Source organism: Rhincodon typus, chromosome 20 (assembly GCF_021869965.1).
Source record: "Rhincodon typus isolate 14 chromosome 20, sRhiTyp1.1, whole genome shotgun sequence".
NCBI classification, from domain to species: domain Eukaryota; kingdom Metazoa; phylum Chordata; class Chondrichthyes; order Orectolobiformes; family Rhincodontidae; genus Rhincodon; species Rhincodon typus.
This window is the reverse complement of record NC_063351.1, coordinates 34,734,319-34,754,145: the sequence shown is the minus strand read 5'-3', so window position 1 is coordinate 34,754,145 and position 19,827 is coordinate 34,734,319. Positions and strand designations below refer to the sequence as shown.

General features: G+C 39.4%; 1 protein-coding gene across 1 annotated transcript in view; it reads right to left on the bottom strand.

The window, feature by feature from the left end:
• Nucleotides 1-19,827, bottom strand: part of atrnl1b (attractin-like 1b) — an 843,599-nt gene that overhangs the window by 379,104 nt on the left and 444,668 nt on the right. The window contains exon 21 of the mRNA XM_048609206.1: nucleotides 4,250-4,311. Coding sequence (XP_048465163.1) covers nucleotides 4,250-4,311 — 62 coding nt within the window. The remainder of the gene's footprint in view (nucleotides 1-4,249; nucleotides 4,312-19,827) is intronic.

Here is a 19,827-nt window from a genome sequence, read left to right as displayed (position 1 = left end):
ATTTCTTTCTTTCTTTCCTGGAGTGGGGAATTCAACTATGACAATGGGAGACTGGTTAGATTCTCTTGGTTGGCGATAGTCATTGCCTAGCACTTGTGAGACACGCATATTGTGTTATTTATTACAGCAGTCTGGATACTGTCCAGATTTTGGTGCATGAAGGCATGGATTGATTCATCATCTGAGAAGTTCTAATAGAAACTTATTGTTCATCACAACAGCACTATTTATCAAAATTTGTTTATCACAAGAAACCAGTTCTGATTTTACGATGGATATAAAGTCATCGTTGACACTACTGAAGAGAGTTAAGCTTGGGAACTCATGCAGCAATACTCTGTACTGAGATGATTGGCTCAACCAATCACCTTCCTTTGTGTAAAGTATAATGACTGCAATGTTGCAATATTTTACTCCATCCCAATTGATTTCAGTTTTAGCCTTGATGTTACACTCAGTCAAAAGCTGATATGATGTCGAAAGCAATACCTCTCACCTCACCTCCTCGAATTTAGTTCTTCTGTTGACATTAGACCAATGAGGTCTAGAATTTAGCAATCCTGGTGACAAACATGTACAATGCTACACAGACTTTTGGTGAAGTGTTGTTTGGTAAGTACTGTTGATGACACATTCCATCATTTTGTTGATGCTTCAGAGTGAACTGATGGGATGATAATTGGCCATACTGCATTGTTCTGTATTTTTTCCTGTGGGCAGGACTAAGCTGGGACATCTCTTTGTTTGGCAGATACCAGTGCTATAGCTGCAAAAAAGAGAGTTTGGCCAGAGTACAAATCTTCACCAGCATTGTTAAGAGGTCTTCAGGGGCAATAACCAGTTTGTTCTTACATTTCTTGATGATAATTGGAATCAATCAAACTAGTTAAAGACTGGATTCTGTGATGGCCAACATTTCAAAATAAATCCAAGATGGACAATCCAATCAATGTTTCTGGCTGATGATGGTAATAGTTTTGTCCTTTGCACTCTCATGCCAAGCTTCAGAATCATTGAAGATAGGACTGTGCAGCTTTCTTTGCCGATTTCTTTTCTAGTTGCCTCTCATTATTCACAGCTGGATATAATAGGGCTTCAGACTTCAAATCTGATCCATTGATTGTGAAACTGCTTAGGTCTGTCTATAGCATTCTGTTTTCACTACTTAGCATGTACATAATCCTCTATCAAAACTTCACTAGGTTGGCACTTCATTTCAATTAATGCCTGCTGCTTCCAGCTTGCTCTTCTATAATTTTAACTGAACCTTGTGGTGACAGTTGAGTGAGCTATCCCTTATTGGGCAATGTGGTTGAAAGAGACATAATTAAACAGACTGAACTAGAATGTAATCTTGAGGTCTTTCGTGTAACAGTGGTAGTGTCCCTAGCTCTGAGCCCTGGATTCAAGTCCCACCTGCTCCAGAGGTGTGCAATAACATATCTGAATGTTTTCATTAAAAATATCTAGAATCCAAACCTGCTCTGGCTGCCTCAGGAATCACTGCTAGTCATCTCTCTCCAAGGAGACAGCAGGCCTCTGGTCCAGCATGACTATGACGACTTTACCTTTAACTGACAAATTCAAGTGATTGGCAATCAAATAGTAAGCCTCAAGGAGATTGTTGAAGGCTTCCATCAAAACAAAATTGTGCATTTTTTTGAAAAACACCTTATTACATAACAAGCAAAAGTGCTCATTCCAGCTCAAATTTAAAACTGTGGGTTTCGTCATATTCGTCAAAATTGCTTCCTTGTCAATTCTCTTAGCTCTGACCTTACTCTCCTCCAAACATGACTGCTGAGTTGTCTTTGAGGCCATTTTGCACGAAAACTATTCTAATAAGGGGGGCAGGCCATTTTACAATGACCACCCATTACACTATTGTCCCAATGGTACTGTATCAGATTCGTAACTACATGGGGGCACAATCAATTTCTAGATCAAGATCTCAGTTTGCCCTATTAAACATTTCAAATCTTTGGTGCTTAAAAGACAACAGATTCAGGTGGAATGCTTCAAGTATTATGTAAAAAAAAATTGGGATGTAAACAAAAGGAGTTGTGTGGAAACTTTTCAAACAACATAAATGTGAAAGCAACAAATCACAACTTATACTTTCAGCTTTAAAAAGTCAAAAAGATGACCCTGATGATTATAGCTTTGTTAACTTGTTGCCTGCAGTCAGTATGAGAGATGCATTTTATAAAATAAAACTTATAAGTGGAGATAATGATATTAAAGTGACGGGATGATGAATCAGTAACTAAATGCATAAGTCCAGAGAAAGGCAATGCGGTAACACTGCTAAACACTGATAGCTTTAGCACAATGTCTGCTAGTCATCACAAAACAAATAAAATATGTTGCAGCCCAACCACCATGGATCACTGAACCATTTGAACGGGGAAGGTCTGATAATAAATATCAATATGCTTTGAGGTACTGAGATAACAAGGTGTAGAGCTGGAAGAACACAGCAGGCCAAGCAGCATCAGAGGAACAGGAGGGCTGACGTTTCAGGCCTAGACCCTTCTTATCTTTGCTGGGAAGTAACTATATTATAGCTATTGTCCCCAGCATTCTCCTGGTTCAAAAGAGGAAACTCCATCAAGGTTTCTGTATCTGTCTAATGCCAAAATGAAAGTATATGTTGGACAATTGAAAAGGGAAGTATTGAGCTTGGCTAACACACTATGCTTGAACAGCACGGTAGCACTGATGTCTAGCTATTATTGTAACCAAGGTGAATTTTGTTTTATCATTCACTTGTGGGATGTGGGCGTCACTGGCTGGCCAGCATTTGTTGCCTTTGAACTGAATAGCTTGACAGGCCAGTTCAGAGGGCAGTTGAGAGTCAAACACATTTCTGTGGATGTGGAGTCACATGTAGGCCAGACCAGGTGAGGTTGGCAGATTTCCTTGAAGGATATTAATGAACTAGATGGGTTTTTCTGACAATGGTTTCATGGTCATCAGTAGATTTTTAATTCCAGATTATTATTGAATTCAAATTCTATCTGCTATGGCAGGATTTGAACTCAGGTCCCCAGAACATGAACAGTTTCTGGATTAATAGTTTAGTGACAATATCAGTAGATCATCACCTCCCCTGAAGAATTACGAAACATAAAATCACTACAATCAGTATCCTCAAGAGAAGGTAAAAAGAAAGATAATAACCGAAAGGTGAAAAGTAAAGACTCCACTTCACCCTTGCTTTAAATAAACCATTGCAATACATAGTCTGATCCACAAAATAAGATTATTCCTCAAATCTACCATTCTCAGCTAAAAGTATTCGAGGAAATTAAAGCTACGTTCTTCATAACAAATATTTACAGAGAATCTGAGGCTGCTCAAATGTAATTACCTGAAATACCTTCCTGGGAAGACCTGATTCCTATAAACTCAGGAAACTGTTACTGACCATGAAACATTTGTGAAACAATCCAAGGAATACTCCATCCAAGCACAGTTAGTAAATTGTTTAAAAAAAAGGGAAAAATCAGGAGATCATCGAATGTATAAATCATGAAGTTATGAATAGAGTAGGAAATTAAGTTTAGTTTCATTGAAACAAAAATAAAACATTAAGATGAATAATGAGAAGTTTTCTTTCTAAAGAAAAGGGGAATTTCCAAGAGGGATATTAAAAATGGTTTTCTGAAAGTCTAAGACAAAGCATGATAATAATCTGAAAAAGGCTTGAATGAATTTGAAGGACACCAATATATCAAACAAAACCTCTCAGTAGTGCACTTAATATAAAATGCCAAAGCATCCAATAAAAATTGGAATAATTCCTTATTCAACAAAAATGGAAAAACCTGGATGAGACAGAATAAAATCTTTCTGGACATTTAAAAAAGAAATGTGGGTCACCTGCAAAGAGGGTCATCTGCAAAGTGCCTGATACAGAATGGAGAAGGATAGATCCAATTGCCCCAGCAACAAATACCCCTTCATTCTCACCTGCTGTTGGAGAATTTGCCAGTCATGAATAAGCCTGACAATCTATCTGTGGGCCTGCAACCAAAGAGTTCAAGCTTCCTAAATGCTTCAGTGAGGAAATGCTGAGACACAGATTATCTGAATTGCTTCATATTTCTAGGCACTTAAATTGTTGGACCTGTATGCAAATTTTATATTTGCTTTTTTTTGGAAGCAATAAGTATTCCACATTTTGAGTTATTGTACAAATTCAACACCTTAAAATAAGTTCAGACTTAAATAGAAATCAACTTACCTGAAAAACGTGACAAAGAATTGGACGAGATCCATAAAGCTACTGTGTTGTGAAAAGGAAATCTGTGGAAGAGACATTTTAAATATAAAAATTACTATATCTTGAAGATAACGTATGGGCATATCCAAAATTTATTCAATTTTTCAGAACATTTTGAAAATCAATATGACCAGATTCTTTTTACACCAAGATTACAAGTTGAGCTTCTGGACTGCTTTATGCATTGCCTCCTTAATTGTAGTAGGATATATTATAATTTTGATCGATATAATTCTTCAAATCTGAAAAATAACTACCAAAGTCATGATGTTTCACTGCTGTCAAAGGGGCTATCAAAAAAAGATGACTTGCCATAATGATTCAATATCTTTGCTTACCATGGATATTCGTAAAACCATAAATAACAGAATTAATATATATCACTGCCAAAATGAGATCCAAGGTAAAGAGGTATCATATTTATGAATTTAGCCTGCCATTGCGATCATATAAAAATAAAAACAAAATGACTGGAATCTGGAGTTTCAGGATTTTGACAGGTTTACGAGCCACACTAACTGTGAAGCCACCCTGCAGTAGGTAGACACAGCTGTTGGCAGCTTCCTCCTAAACAAAAATATAATCATAACCTCCACCGAAAGACTTCAGCGTAACCGCAGTAAGTAGCTCTGTTATTACACACTGATTTTCTTCCAAAAAAATTCATTTGCAATGTTTTGTACAGAAATGGTGAATAAATCTGATGTGACACCAGGCTATTAGTGACCATCTGGCCATCAAAATAACAGAATTCCACTATTTGCAAACAGCAGGCCTCTATCATTTTACTAGTTTAAGAATAACTCTGCCACAATACTAAAAGCTTGCCAATCTAATCCAATAATAGAAAACAATGAAAAAACAAATCCATTGATACATCAAAAGTTGATTTTTGGGCTAAAATTATTTGTATGATCCAATAGTTAAATGGACCATCTATTAACATACTAAGTTCTTACAGATAGTGAAGGTACTAAGTTTTTGGAATAACAGTAGAAACACTATCTTTTGCTTCAGTGCTCTGAGTTAAACAGTTGAAAATTCAGTTAGCATTTCCATTTCAGATTGCTATCCACTGACTTAGGTATGCGTCACCACCAGCCGTGGACAAAATCAGACTCAACTATGAACCTAATGATCACTATATTAATGCTTGATCTTTTAGTTTCCACATGTGAATTAATGCTAGATGTGGAGAGTTTCCAGTGTCCATGGAACAATACACAGTATCTTTCCTGAGGGAAGAGTGAGAAAGCCCAGCGTTTAGCAGCGAGAGTGTAGAGGTTTTATAATTAAATTATTGCACTATAATTTTACTAATAGAAGGGAAATGAACACCTCTCAAGAACATGACAGTACTAACCAAGAATTGATTTGTTTAATACATTCTCTGCTTGTAATTGCCACAAGGAACAAAACAAAAAAGAACAGCTTACATTGATGCAGCATGAGGTTGTTGACTTACTTGCCATCACCATGCTAGGTAACATCATCAGTGAGGCTCGGATGAAGCGATGGTGTTCTATGCTGCTTGGAATTTATACTGTCTGGTCTGTTATGGTGAGTAGTGTCATTTCTGGTTTGGTTCTGTATGGGTTTGTATATGTGGTCTAATTCTCTATGTTTGTTGATTGCATTATGGGTTCAGAACCATGTCTCTAGGAGTTACCGTGCAGGTCTATGTTTAGCTTGGGCTAGTACGGTTACATTATCCCAGTTAAACTGATGGCCTTCATTGCCAGAGTAAATTGATGCAGCATCTTTTTGTGACCTCAGAAAGGTCTGAGGTGTTTAGTAGTCATGTATTACTGATGATAAGGTAGGTGAGTGAAGTTGTTCCCCATTGTGCTGATTTGACTGACCTTCAAAAATTGATCTGCTTGCATTACCAAAACAGAGACACCAGAAAAGATCAAGTCTCTACATCTCAAAATGCTGAACATGCATTCATTTCAATCAACTCTAACTTTATATCAGTCGTGTGACTATGTTCTCAACATCATGTAAGCTCCGAACATACCTCAGTTTTCTTATAAGACTCATTCAATTGGTTAACCTCAATTTGTCCTTTCAAGATCCCATATGATAGGAGTCTGTAGTTTGCTATTTTCCCAGGTAGTGCAGAGAAATAGACAGCAATACTTCCTGACATGAAAGTCAAAGCAGGTACTTGGCCACTCACTGCTTGGTCCTCCAGACAGCTATTTGGTAAGCTTTCCCAAAATCCCAGGACACACTCCATGAACAATGATCACCCCCACCTTTTGTTTATGGAGGTTGGCACCAGACACTCACCAGCCTTGCCATAACATCATGGCTCACCTCTGCCTCATTTATAATATAGTTCATTACTTCAGTACTGCATGCTCAAGTGCACCAGCACCTTTCATTGCAATGCTGCTGCCAGGAGACTTTACACACAAAGACAGTCACTGATCTTAAGTACTGGACCAAGGTGCACCTCAGGGTTCTTAGCTTGATCTCTTAGCGCTTACTTATTTCGATCTTGTTTGGATATTCACAGCAACTTTGCATTTTGCACAATGCCACATCAGTCCAAGCTTTCAGCTTCATAATACTTAGAAACCGATTGAACAGCCATTTTGTTTTTGAATTAGGTACTTTTAAGCAACCTTTTCAGGTGTGTTATGATACAACTCTGAAGTCGGTGGGATCTAAACTCTGGCCTTTTGGCTCAGAGGCAGGAACACTACCACTGTACCAATAGAGCCCTTTTCTGCTTTTGTTTGCTTTGCCTTTTACAGCAGACTACAATTTACAAAGACAGCTGAAACTCTGATAGGCTTCAAAAGAGCACAGAGCAAATTTCCTCTCATGTTCAATGACAAGTGTTTGATAACATGCTCTTAAAAGCAATGCTGACTTCCTTGGGTGATGTGGGCTGGGGGCTTGGAACAAGGTTTCGATAATCCTACTACCAGACTTACCATCTCCTATTGTATTTGTGCATCATGGCTTCTGCTGCATACGTCAGAATACACGGAGAAATCTTGAGTAAATAGGGTTAAGGTGAATCAAAAGAGATTCTGCAAATACATTAAAGGAAAAAGAGCAACTTGGAAGAGAAAGATCAACAAGGTTGTCTTTGCGCAGAACCACAGGAGATGGGTAAGATACCAAATGGGTATTTCACGTCAGTATCGAACATGGAGGTCATGGAAGCTAGACAACTTGGGGGAAGAAACGGTAATGTCTTGAAAAGTATCCATATTACAGAAGTACAGAAGAGGGTGATGGATGTATGGAATGAGTTGTCAGAGGAAGTGGTGGAGGTGGGTAAAATTACAACTTTTAAAAGGCATCTGGATGGGTACATGAATAGGAAGGGTTTAAGAGGGCTATGGGCCAACAGCTGTAAACGGGACTAGATTAATTTAGGATCTCTGGTTGCCATGGAAGAGTTGGACCAAAGGGTCCATTTCCATGTTGTACTTCTCTATGAATCTAGAAGTCTACTGTGTCAAAGGTCCAGGTAGAGGCATTCATTGGACCTTCTTGTCAGAATTCTCCATATTCCAATGGATCTAGGATGATGGTAAACTCTCATTTGTACATGATGCAAATGCTGACTACCGTTACAACCCACTTTGGAAAATGCACTGATATTTGAGCCCACTATTCCAGGGGTTGGCACAAAAGTTAATGGTTTAGTAGAAATATACAAAGGCCCAAATTTAACTCTCTCATAGAATCAGATTAACAGAAAACACCAACCAGCTTCCTCGAATTAATGAGAAATACTATTTATTACAAATCATAAAGTCAGAGATATACAGCACAGAAACAGACCCGAGTCCAACTTATCCATGCTGACCAGTTATCCTAAATAAATCTAGACCCATTTGCTACCATTTGGCCCATATCCCTCTAAATCTTTTCTATTTTTCATACACCTGTCCCAATGCCTTTTAAAAGGTGTAATTGTACTAGCTCCACCACTTCTTCTGGTGGCTCATTCCATAACGTACAGCCTGCTGCGTGAAAATGTTTCTCCTTAGCTCCCTTTTAAATCTTTCCCCTCTGACCTCAAACCTATGCCCTCTGGCGTTGGACTCCAACACCCCTGGGAAAAGACTTTGTCTATTTACCCTATCCACACCCCTCATGATTTTAAAAACCTTTATGAGGTCACCCCTTAGCCCTGACACTCCAGGGGAAAATAGCCCCAGCCTATTCCACCTCTCCCTATAGCTCAAACCTTCCAACCCTGGCAACATCCTTGAAAATCTTTTCTGAAGCCTTTCAAGTTTCACAACATCCTTCCTATAGCAGGGATACCAAAATTGTACACAGTATTCTAATAGTGGCCTAACCAATATCCTGTACTCAGTGCACTGACAAATAAAGGCAAGCATACCAAATGCCTTCTTCACTATCCTATCTACCTTCACTCCAAGGTCCCTTTGTTCAGCAACACTCCCCAGGACCTTACCATCAAGCGTACAAGTCCTGCCCTGATTTGCCTTTCCAAAATGTAGGACCTCATATTTATCTAAATTAAATTCCATCTACCATGCCTCAGCCTATTGGCCCATCTGATCAAGATCCCGTTGTACTCTGAGGTAACCTTCTTTGCTGTCCACTACACCTTCAATTTTGGTGTCATCTGCAAACTTACTAACCATAACTCTTACACTTATATCAAAATCATTTTATATAAATGACGAAAATCAGTGGACACAGCACTGATCCTTGTGGAACACTGCTGGTCACAGGCCTCCGGTCTGAAAAGCAACCCTCTGTCTTCCACCTTCAAGCCAATTCTGTATCCAAATAGCTAGTTCTCCCTCCTTCCATGTGATCTAACCTTGCTAACTAGTCTATCATGAAGAACCTTGTCAAATGCCTTACAGACGTTTATTTAGGTCACACACACCGCTCTGCCCTCATCAATCCTCTTCATTACTTCTTCAAAATATTCAATCAAGTCAGTGAGACACGATTTCCCACACACAAAGTCATATTGACTATCCCTAACCAGTCTTTGCCTTTCAAAATACATGTAAATCCTGTCTCTCAGGATTTCCTCCAACAACTTGCCCACCACCAATGTCAGGCTCACTGCTCTACAGTTCCCTGGCTTTTCTTTACCAAATTTCTTAAATAGTGGCATGTTAGCTAACCTCTGGTCTTCTGGCATCTCACCTGTGGCTACTGATGATAAAAAATATCTCAGCAAGGGACCCAGCAACCTCTTCCCTAGCTTCCCACAGAGTCCTAGGATACACCTGATCAGACCCCAGGGATTATCCACCTTTACGCGTTTTAAGACATCCAGCACCACCACCTCTGTGACACTTTTTAAGATGTCGCTATTTATTTCCCTACGTTCTCTATCTTCTATATCCTTCTCCACAGTAAACACTGATACAAAATACCCCATCTACTGCAATTCCACACGGAGGCAATCTTGCTGATTTTTAAGGGGCCCTATTATCTCCCGAATTACCTTTTTGTCCTTAATGCATTTGTAAAATCCCTTTGAATTCTCTTTAACCCTATTTGCCAAAGCTATTTCAAGTACCTTTTTGCCCTCCTGATTTCCCTCTTAAGTATACTTCTACTGCCTTTATACTCTTCTGGGGATTCACTCAATCTCTGCCGTCTATACCTGACATATGGTCCTTTCTTATTCTTGAACAAAACCTCAATTTCTCTACTCATCCAGCATTCCCTACACCTACCAGTCCTGCCCTTCATCCTAACAGAAACATACAGTCTCTGCACTCTCGTTATCTCATTTTTGAAGGCTTCCCATTTTCCAGCCCTCCCTTTACCTGCGAACTTCCGCCCCCAATCAATTTTTGAAATTTCTTGCCTAATAGCATCAAAATTGGTCTTCCTCCAATTTAAGACTTTAGCTTTTGGATCCAGTCAATCCTTTTCCATCACTATTTTAAAACTGATAGAATATAGTTTCAAAGTGCTCCCCCACTGACACCTCAGTTAGTGACCTGCCCTGCCTTATTTCCCAAGAGTAGGTCGTCTTGCACCTTTTCTAGTAGGCACATCCACATATTGAAATCAGAAAATTTTCTTGTATAAGCTCAATAAATAATAACCCCAGGTGAAGCAGAACACAGAACTACGAATTACTGACATATAAATCTACAGGTTGAATCTGTAACTACCATTTAAAGCCTCTAAGCACAAGGACAAACAGACAAAATTGAGAAACATTCACGTCACAGAGCATAGAACATAGAACAGTCCAGCACAGTACAGGCCCTTCGGCCGACAGTGTTGTGCCGACCTATTATCCTACTAAGATCAACCTACATTTTACTATCCTCCATGTGCCTATCCAAGAGTTGCTTAAAAGTCTCTAAAGTATCTGACTCCACTATAACTGCCGGCAGCGCATTCCACACGCCCACCACTCTGGTGGATGAAGGAAAATCTACAGCATCTATCCACAAGATGAGATGAGATGTTCCTTTTGCTTCCAAGATCCTCTGTTCTCTGATTCCCTTTCTAAATTCTTTCAACTCTTCACTGGGAGCACTGGGCTATTGGTACGCTAATTGTAAAGTTGTTGAATAATTGTTTCTATGCAACAGATTATAGCAACTAGTGGGAGAAATAAACTGGCATTCTTCAGGCTTTGGTAACTTTTATTGTGGAAATATAGTGACACAACCTGCCTTTTATTCCAGTCTGGACACCTGCCTCTGTACTTCACACACACAAGGTGTTCAGCTTCCCAGGAGCCAGAGGGTTGCTGTCAGCCTGATGACCTCTGGCATCCACAATTGGTCACAATGGCTCAAATCAATGAGCTACCTGTTGCCACCCGAATCACTCTCTGCATGCACACTGATGCTGTGCCAGTAACTAAGGGACTTTGCAGTTACAGTCAATTTGTCAGTAGCCCCTGTGAAGAGGTGCAAAGAATCAGGAGGAGAGATTGAGGAACAGAAAATCCTAGCAAGCAAAAGAATCATCTCAGTGAACACTATGGACAGAGGCCATTGACCTGCTTCCCCAGTTGTTTGTTAGCTCACCAAGCTCGTTGTTCTGTGGTGCCCAGACGTTTTGTTACCCTTCCAGGCAACATCATCCAATGCAACCTCTAATCGAAATGTTGGTGTTCTGCTTCCTTCCAGATTTATATGTTCCTCTGGTGTGATTGTCTTGTCACTTCTGGTTCTGTTGTTTTAGCAGCGGTCTGTATACAGGTCTATTTCTATGTCTTTGTTAATGGAGTCCTGGGTTGAGAATCAGGCTTCCAGAAATTCCCTTGCATGTCTGGTGTTCACTTGTTCTAGTGTGGCCACTTTGTCCCAGTTGAACTGATGGCCCTCATTGTCTGTGTGTATTGAGACAAGTGAATATTGGTCCCCAGTTTCTTTTCCCTCCACTAACAATGCGTGTATGTGTGTGCGTGCGCGTGTACGTATGCGTACGTGTGCGAGATTATGAGGGGTTAGAATTTTGTTGAGTAGTGTTATATGTCAACAGTTTATAGTTGAACAGTTGTAGGTAGAACAGTCCTTTTCCCATTTACAGCCTCTGTTTTATAATTTGTAATAAATAGTTGCACTTATTAAATACAGAAACCTGACCCATATTTTCTATTAGCCTGGGTTATCTGAAAAGCAAATTAGGAACTTTGCATTCTTAGATAAATTTTTTAAAAAATATTTGTGATGACTCCAGGAATACTGGGATTTTATTTTAAGCATGCTACCCAAGTGAGGTGTAACAGGTGGTTCTTCAATTTTCTTTCTGTTTACTAAACATTAAAGTTAACAACTGTTTAAAGGCTTTACAATATGTACTGTCCCCACATTCAACAAGATCAAGATATTATACTACTATGGGTGTTAGGGAAAAGGGTAGCATTCCTTCAAGTTGGGTTCTAACAGGATTTGGCATTAAGGACAAGCAGCCTCTGCATCTTCATTCTTATAGTTACAGTTACAATGACAGTCGATGTGACAGGTGATGATGTAAAGTGGCCACACATTTACAAACATCAAATTCTATTTCCAATGAAGCATCATCTATGCCCTTATGCCCCCAGAAGCTGTTCTTCTGCCTGTCGCTGGTGAATGCATGCTAGCGAGAACACGCACTGTGGAGGTATAGTGCATAGATATTGTGATAAGCATTGAAGAAATGTTTGAAACAATTCACTAGAGCCCACAGAGGGAAAGTCTGTATGAAACTCCCTGAAATTGACACTTTGCTGATTTTTGTTAAAATCCAGTCTCGTTTCCAGCTGGGGAACCACAACATGGACTAAGTCAGTAGTTCCAAACTACTTAGATTGGAAGTGGGATCTTTTATGTTTAGTTTAGTTGCTCAGATCAAAACAAAGCATTCATTTATTTGTTCATTTACCAAATTTATAGTCTTCTTGTGTTCACATCTGCCATGTTTGTCTATATGTCAGATTAGTAAAAAAAAGTCTGAACACATATGGATGTAATCTTGCTCAATTTTCTTTGGCTATTTAAGAAGGGTAAAAGATAACACTATAACTCATTTTATCCATTATATCTCTGGGTTCAAGGTATTGCTTTTAAAAACAATATTTTCTCACATCTTAATGCTGTCAGAAATATTCCCAAGACAGGGACAAACTGAACATGCATAGAAACTGTAATCCAGTACATAACTGAAGATGTAACTTTAACATCTGTCATACTTTTCCTATGTATGAAATACCTTTGCAGAAAGTAACCAGCTTACAAATGAAAAGCTTCAATACTGCTTATATTACCCATTATTGTTGATTTCTACCTATTACTGTTATCCTCACAATGGGGCCAAACTGAGGAATGCATTGCAGATTTCTCAAGTCTTCGAATATCAGTTTTGACGCGTGGATGCGTATTGAAAATACACCTTTTGTCTTTAAAGTTGAACACTTCAACTGATCAATAACTGACAGCTGAAATTAAGTTAAGCATATCCAGAGTATGTTGGAATGCCATGCATTGCAAAGATGTAAAACTGAAGGCCATTACAAAGCGAAATGCTGAATAGTCTGGCGCTACTACAGATTTGTAGTATTGTCCTTTGAAAATATGTGAAGGGCCATCTATTGGAAAAACAATGAGACACACTTACAGATAAAGTTATAAGCATTGTGGTCAAGTTTCAGAAAACAAAACCATTTGGCAAAGAGTTACCCTGGAATTTTAAAAGATTTTCTGAAGAAATACAAACACTTTGTGAAAGTCACTTTTGTACAGGTCACAATATTGTAATTGTTCAAGGATGTCGGAATGTTACCAATTGTTGAAAATTGTTTCACTCAAAGGAAATCATTGTCAAGTAAACCATTATAATCCATAACTGACCTTTCATATCATACTTAATAGAGATGTGAGAATTTTCACAAGAAAGGTTGGCAAGTAAATAAACAACGAACCTCCAAAACAAACATTTTTAAATGAAGGTCAGCATCAAATTTCTCTTTCACTACAATTCATCTAGTTAAATGAAGTGTTTCTGCAGATGTTTCTCCAAGTTAGCAGCGTTATGTTTTACACTTATTTCTGGATTCTGAAAGCTGAGGAATTCGATCATGTAGTGAACAGTAAAGAAGGTTAAGTCAGAGTAAAACAGGACCTTGATCAAATGGGACGATGAGCCGAGGAGTGGCAGATGGAGTTTAATTTAGATCAACGTGAGGTGTTGCATTTTGGTGAGGCATATCAGGGCAGGGCTTATACACTTAATGGCAGGGTACTGGGGAGTGCTGTCAAACAAAGAGACTTTGGGGTGCAGGTAAATAGTTCCTTGAAAATGAAGTCGGAGGTAAACAGGGTGAAGAAGGCATTTGGTACACTTGCCTGCATTGGTTAGTACATTGAGTACAGGAGTTGGGATGTCATGTTGTGACTGCAGAGCATTGGTTAATCCAATTTTGGTATACTGCATTCAATTCTGGTCTCTCTGCTATAGGAAAGATGCTGTGAAACTTGAAAGGGTACAAAAATGATTTACAAGGATGTTGCCAGGGTTGGAGGGTTTGAGCTAGAGGGAGAGGCTTAATAGGCTGGGGCTATTGTCCCTGGAGCGTAGCAAGTTGAGGGGTGACCTAATAGAGGTTAAGGTAAGTAGCCAAGGTCTTTTCCTCAGAGTAACAGAGTCCAAAACTAGAGGGCATAGGTTTAAGGAGAGAGGAGAAAAATTTAAAAGGGACCGACGGGGCAGCTTTTTCACCCAGAGGATGGAGCATGAATGGAATGGGCTGCCAGAGGAAGTAGTGGAGCTGGTACAATTGCAACATTTAAAATGCACCTGAATGGGTACACAAATAGGAACGGCTTAAGAGGGATATGAGCCAAATGCTGGCAAACAGAACTAGATTAATTTAGGACATCTAGTCCACCGGGTCGAGTTGGACTGAGGGTCTGTTTCCACGCTGTACAGCCCTATCACTCTATCTAACAAATAAGATGGTTGATAATCAACAGTCCCATCTTTGTATTTTTTGCACACAATATTTCAAGGATGAACAAGTTAGTTGTTATTTTCACCCAAATTGTGATACTAAATTTTAAATCAAATTAACAACAAAACAGTGTTTGTAAAGGGTTTGAGTGGTTAACAGATGTTCTTTCCCTGGGATTAAAACCAATTTTAAAGCCAGAGGCCAAAGCCTATACTCTGCCAATTTTAACGTCCTGTAAGAAATAAGTCTGAGCTCTTCATTGCTGAGAGAGCAACGGCCCTCTGCTGAAAAGACACTCTTAGGTGAGATATAAGGTTGATTGGTGTGGAAGGTGGCAATTTTAAATGAAGCAAAGACAGATTGGGCTGGATGTTCCAAACAGTGGTAATCTCATGCGGATTACCACTCTCTTCCTTGTAGACCCAACAAAAGAGCTCCACATTTTCTGACAGGAAATTCTGATCAGAGTTCTTTCAGAAACGCAGAGCTGTATTTCTATTTTGGCAGTTCCCTCACAGCATAAAAGTCTGGGAAAGGAGAATCATGCCCCATTTTCCATAACAATCAGTTATCATGTTTTGCACATTAAAAGGGCAAACATCACAGACATCCACTTTGACAGATACTATGAAAGGGTAAGAATGTAAATGAAAGGTTAGGGTGCTGGGAAGGTAGAGTGTCAGGTTGGGGGTGTGGTGGGTTGGGGGCGGCGCAGTCTGGGGCCAGGTAAGTGATACTGCTTAGGGATCAGGATCAGTGGGAGATATTGGGTTCAGGGGTGGAGACAGGGGGGTTGGTAGTGGTGGGCGGTTAGTATTGGATTGCAGGGTTGAATCTGGCAGTGGGGAGAGAAAGAGCCTGATGTCCAGTGGTAGGGTTGGTGATTGGTTTCAGGTCCGGAGCAGAGGGTGGGGTTTGGAGGGGAGAGTGTCCGGTAAAGGACAGTGGGGAGTGGTCAAGATTTGTGATGGTGTTGGGTCCAGTGGTGGGAGGGGGATGTTAAGTTGGCAGCAGGAGGTAGGAGGTCAAAGCCCAGGTCAGGAGTGGGTTGGGTGCTGCCTGGTCTTCAGCAGAGAGTGATTGGAGGTAGTGTGGTGGAGTTGTTGGGTCTGGTCCTGGTGTAGGAGAGAGGGGACGCATCAGTTCCTGGTAGGGAGTGGAGGTGAAGAGAGGTAGTATCAATTTAGTATCTGGGGATTGTAAGGGATTGGGAAAGGTAGAGCTGTGGACGTTGCAGGCAGGTACAGCTACAATTTAACTGTTATTCAGAAGTTAGACTAGCTATTTAAATCTAACACTTCTTTAATTGAACTATTTACTTCAGCAAAACCGTCCAGAGTCTTCAATTTAATTGGATACTTTCAGAGGGTTCCAGATGTAGGGATATTGCCCAATAGAATCTTCAATTTCCGATGCAAGTCCTTCATTGTCTGTTATGATGGGGATTTCACAGGGTCCCCAAACACAAGCCCATCTACACTGCAGAAACAATTATCTGGAAATCTGGGCTAGTATTGGGGCAGTATTAACTACACTGTTCCCAAAATAGCCATCGTAGATTTGATCTGAGTACATCCCTAAAATTCCTGCTTAAAATGTGTTTATTTTCCCAATACTGGGTTTTAAAATAATCCTGTGAAGCAAAACTCTACTAAATATATAACAAAAACTGTTATATAACCTTCCTAACCATGACAGATAACATTCAAGGAATACACAAAGGAAACAGATGGTGACTGTTTCTTTCATTGTGATACAAGGAAGCCCATGCCTGTCACATGCATAATATAATGGAGATGAATGTTAAATTGAAGCATTATTTATGGTTATAAATAGTATTTTCTGTAGTGCATGGTTTTGCTTTCAGTCAGGAATGGATTACCCTCGACTACCAGTTTATTTCAACAAAAAATAACATTATCTCTTTAAAATGTACCTTTCTACAAATTAGTTGTTGAAACTATATTTTCTACTGTTGTAGTTTAATCTAACTCAAATTACACAAGTACTCAACACCAGCATCACAAGTACTCAACACCAGCATAACAAGCCCATCTCAAATTCAAGGCAGAGACTGGTATCCATTGCAGTAAAGAGGGACAAAATCACTTTCCTTGTAGCCACAATACAATCCTATATCATTATAATCTAGCATAAAGTTAGCTACTATTGCATTATCATAATATACTATATCAGTCAATTTCCTATGACATTTCTAATATTTAATCTGGAGGACAGTTGTGTTGCTCAGTTACAGATATGAGGACTGTGTTTAAAAAAATGCTTAAGTCACTGCTCAAGTATTTAATGTGATAAAATGGCTCAAGTTGGCAAATTCAGGTATATGTTAGTGCAGGTCAGTTTCTGACGTTAAGGAGAGAACTACCAAGCTGCTTATATATTGCAAGGAATAGATGCCTCATTTTTTAAAAAAAAAAACACTGTTTAGCATATGTGACCCTGAGACAGATGCGCAATGGATTCATTTATATACATGAATTCCCTCCTGTGTGAATCCACATAATAAGTCAAGAACATGCTGTTTGAAAACAGCAAGGGGCTTGTATCATTAACACACACTATATTATCAGGGCCAATGATTTATAAGTATAATTACATTTTTAATATCAATATTTTGAATTCTCTCTCATGCTTTGTAGATCAGTCTTTGATTCTCTTTTGTTTTCTATGAAAGAAAATAACGAAAAAGTTCATTTCTTTATCAGTGTATATTTTAGCAAGCACAACAGCAATCACCTGTTTAACGTAAGCAGGAATGACAGAAGCTGATCTGCATCAGACTGGAAGGACCAGAGGAAATAAGGTTCCAGGCTACAGTGATGGTAACTACACCAGGCAATATCTACACAATCCAATGGGTGGTTGCAGTTCTTGTCACAGAAATTGCTACAATTCTGTGATGCTTCCATAGAGCAGCATACCCTCTTAGGCACCGCTCCGCCAACAACTGCAGGTTAACTGGCCCTGGGCATAAACTCTTCATTGGTAACTCATTTTTAGGATATGTCATTCTATTTGGTCTATTTTCAGTTTCATCATAATTTTCTCATTTCTCCTGATCCTCAGCCTAACAGTGCAATTTTCAATGGCCTTCAAGAAAACTGGTGATGTTATTTGCTGCTTAAGAGTGAAATTCAAAACACCAACAGTATTTGCACAATTACATAAATAAATTTCTGCATATGATCTGGACAAGTCATTCAATTAAGTTTTACAGAAGATACCTAAAATACTGAACGCAAGATTAGACTAAATTGAATATTTTACTGAATATCTATGGCAAATACGTAACATCACGAAATGTTCCTATTTTAATTACGCTTAAATTCACAACTTCTATTCAAATTTGACTGTGAACAGTATGCTTTGACAATTTTTATTCACAACAACTCACTCTGTGAAGTATCTTTGTTTTAGAAATATGTCCGTGGATGAAACAGTTGGACACAAGACAAGAGGTGAAACTAACTGTGCTTGACATCAAGGCAATATCAAGGGATTAAGGACCCCTGGTAAAATTGAAATCAAGGGGAAACTTCTGAATGAGTTGGAGTCATTCGTAACACAAAGGAAAATTATTGTGGGTGCGGAAGGCAAATCACTTCAGCCTCAGGACATTTCTGCAGGAGTTGTTCAGGGTAATTTCCTAGACCCAACCATCTTCAGCTGCTTTATAGTCACCTCCCTTTGAAATCAGACATGGGGATGAACACTGTTGACTGCACTATTTACAACTTTTCAGATGCTGAAGTTGTCCAAGCCAATATGCAGAATGACCTGGACAACAGTCAAGCTTGATCTAATAAGTAGAATATGTGTTACAGAAATGCCAGGCAATCACCATCTCCAAAAAAGAGAATCTAACGAGCTCACCTTAACATTAAACAGCTTCACCATCACTGAATCTATTGCTATCAACATTCTCAGGATTACCAGTGATGAGAAATTGAACTGAACCAGTGGCTCTAAGAGCAGATCAGACCCTTGGAATTTTGAGGTAAATAATTCACCTTCTGAATCCCCAAACCGTTTCCATCATCTACAAAGCACACATCAGAAATGTGGTGGAATACTCTCCAAGTACCTGGATGAATGTAGCACCAATAGCACTCAGGAAGCTCAACACCATTCAGGACCAAGCAGCCTGCCGGAGTGAGTCGCATCCGCAACCTTAAACGTTCAATCCTTCTGCACAGTGGCAGCAGTGTGTGCTGTCTATAAGATGCATTGTAGCAACACAGCAAAATTCCTTCAACAGCATGTTCCAAACCCACAATCTCTACTACCCAGAAGGGCAGCAGATACATCAGAACACCACAACAGTTCCCCTACACTCTACAGTCCTAGGTCTCCTTTCCCACCACTGTGGCAGTTTCAGAAGGCAACTTCCCAGGCCCTTCTCAATGGCAATTAGGAATGGGCAACAAATGCTGGACTAGATAGCAACACCTACTTCTCTGTAAGACTGAAAAATATCTTCATAAATGGACATCAGTTCCTAGCAAGAGCAAAACAAAGCTAGATTTTTGGCTGGTTAATAATAGAGTATATGAAAAGAAAGACAGATGTTTGTCAAAGCTTGAGGCAATTGGATGGAAGGCAAGGAAGTTGAGATTTTGCAAGAGAACATGATTTTTAGAGCATGCAGGCAGGATGCTTTAAGGCATTGTCACAGGAGGTTGCCCGGAAGATGCAAGCAAAAACATAAGGCTGAGAGAGGTAGCAGAAATATGGGGGATTAGTGGATTCTAAGCAGTGTGAAGACCTAAGCAGTTTTTGTGGGAGGCAATGATGGTCTCCAGTGGAGGATAAAGATCATCATTCAGTCTGTCAAGACAATTCTGGCAATCTATCAGATAATGGTTGATATTAATCTCAGGCTGGCATTTTCCATTTTTTCTTCAAGGTGAGGGGCCAATGTATTTAAGAATGACACCCCCACCAGCTTGAAAATCTACAGGATCAAGTGCCAATTAGGCACAGGAGTGATGATCCGATGAGTTTCTCATTCAATCAGATCCTGAGACAGCAACACAAGCTCAAGCTGCTGGCTAAATGAAGCAGTGCTATAGACAGGAAAAAGGTA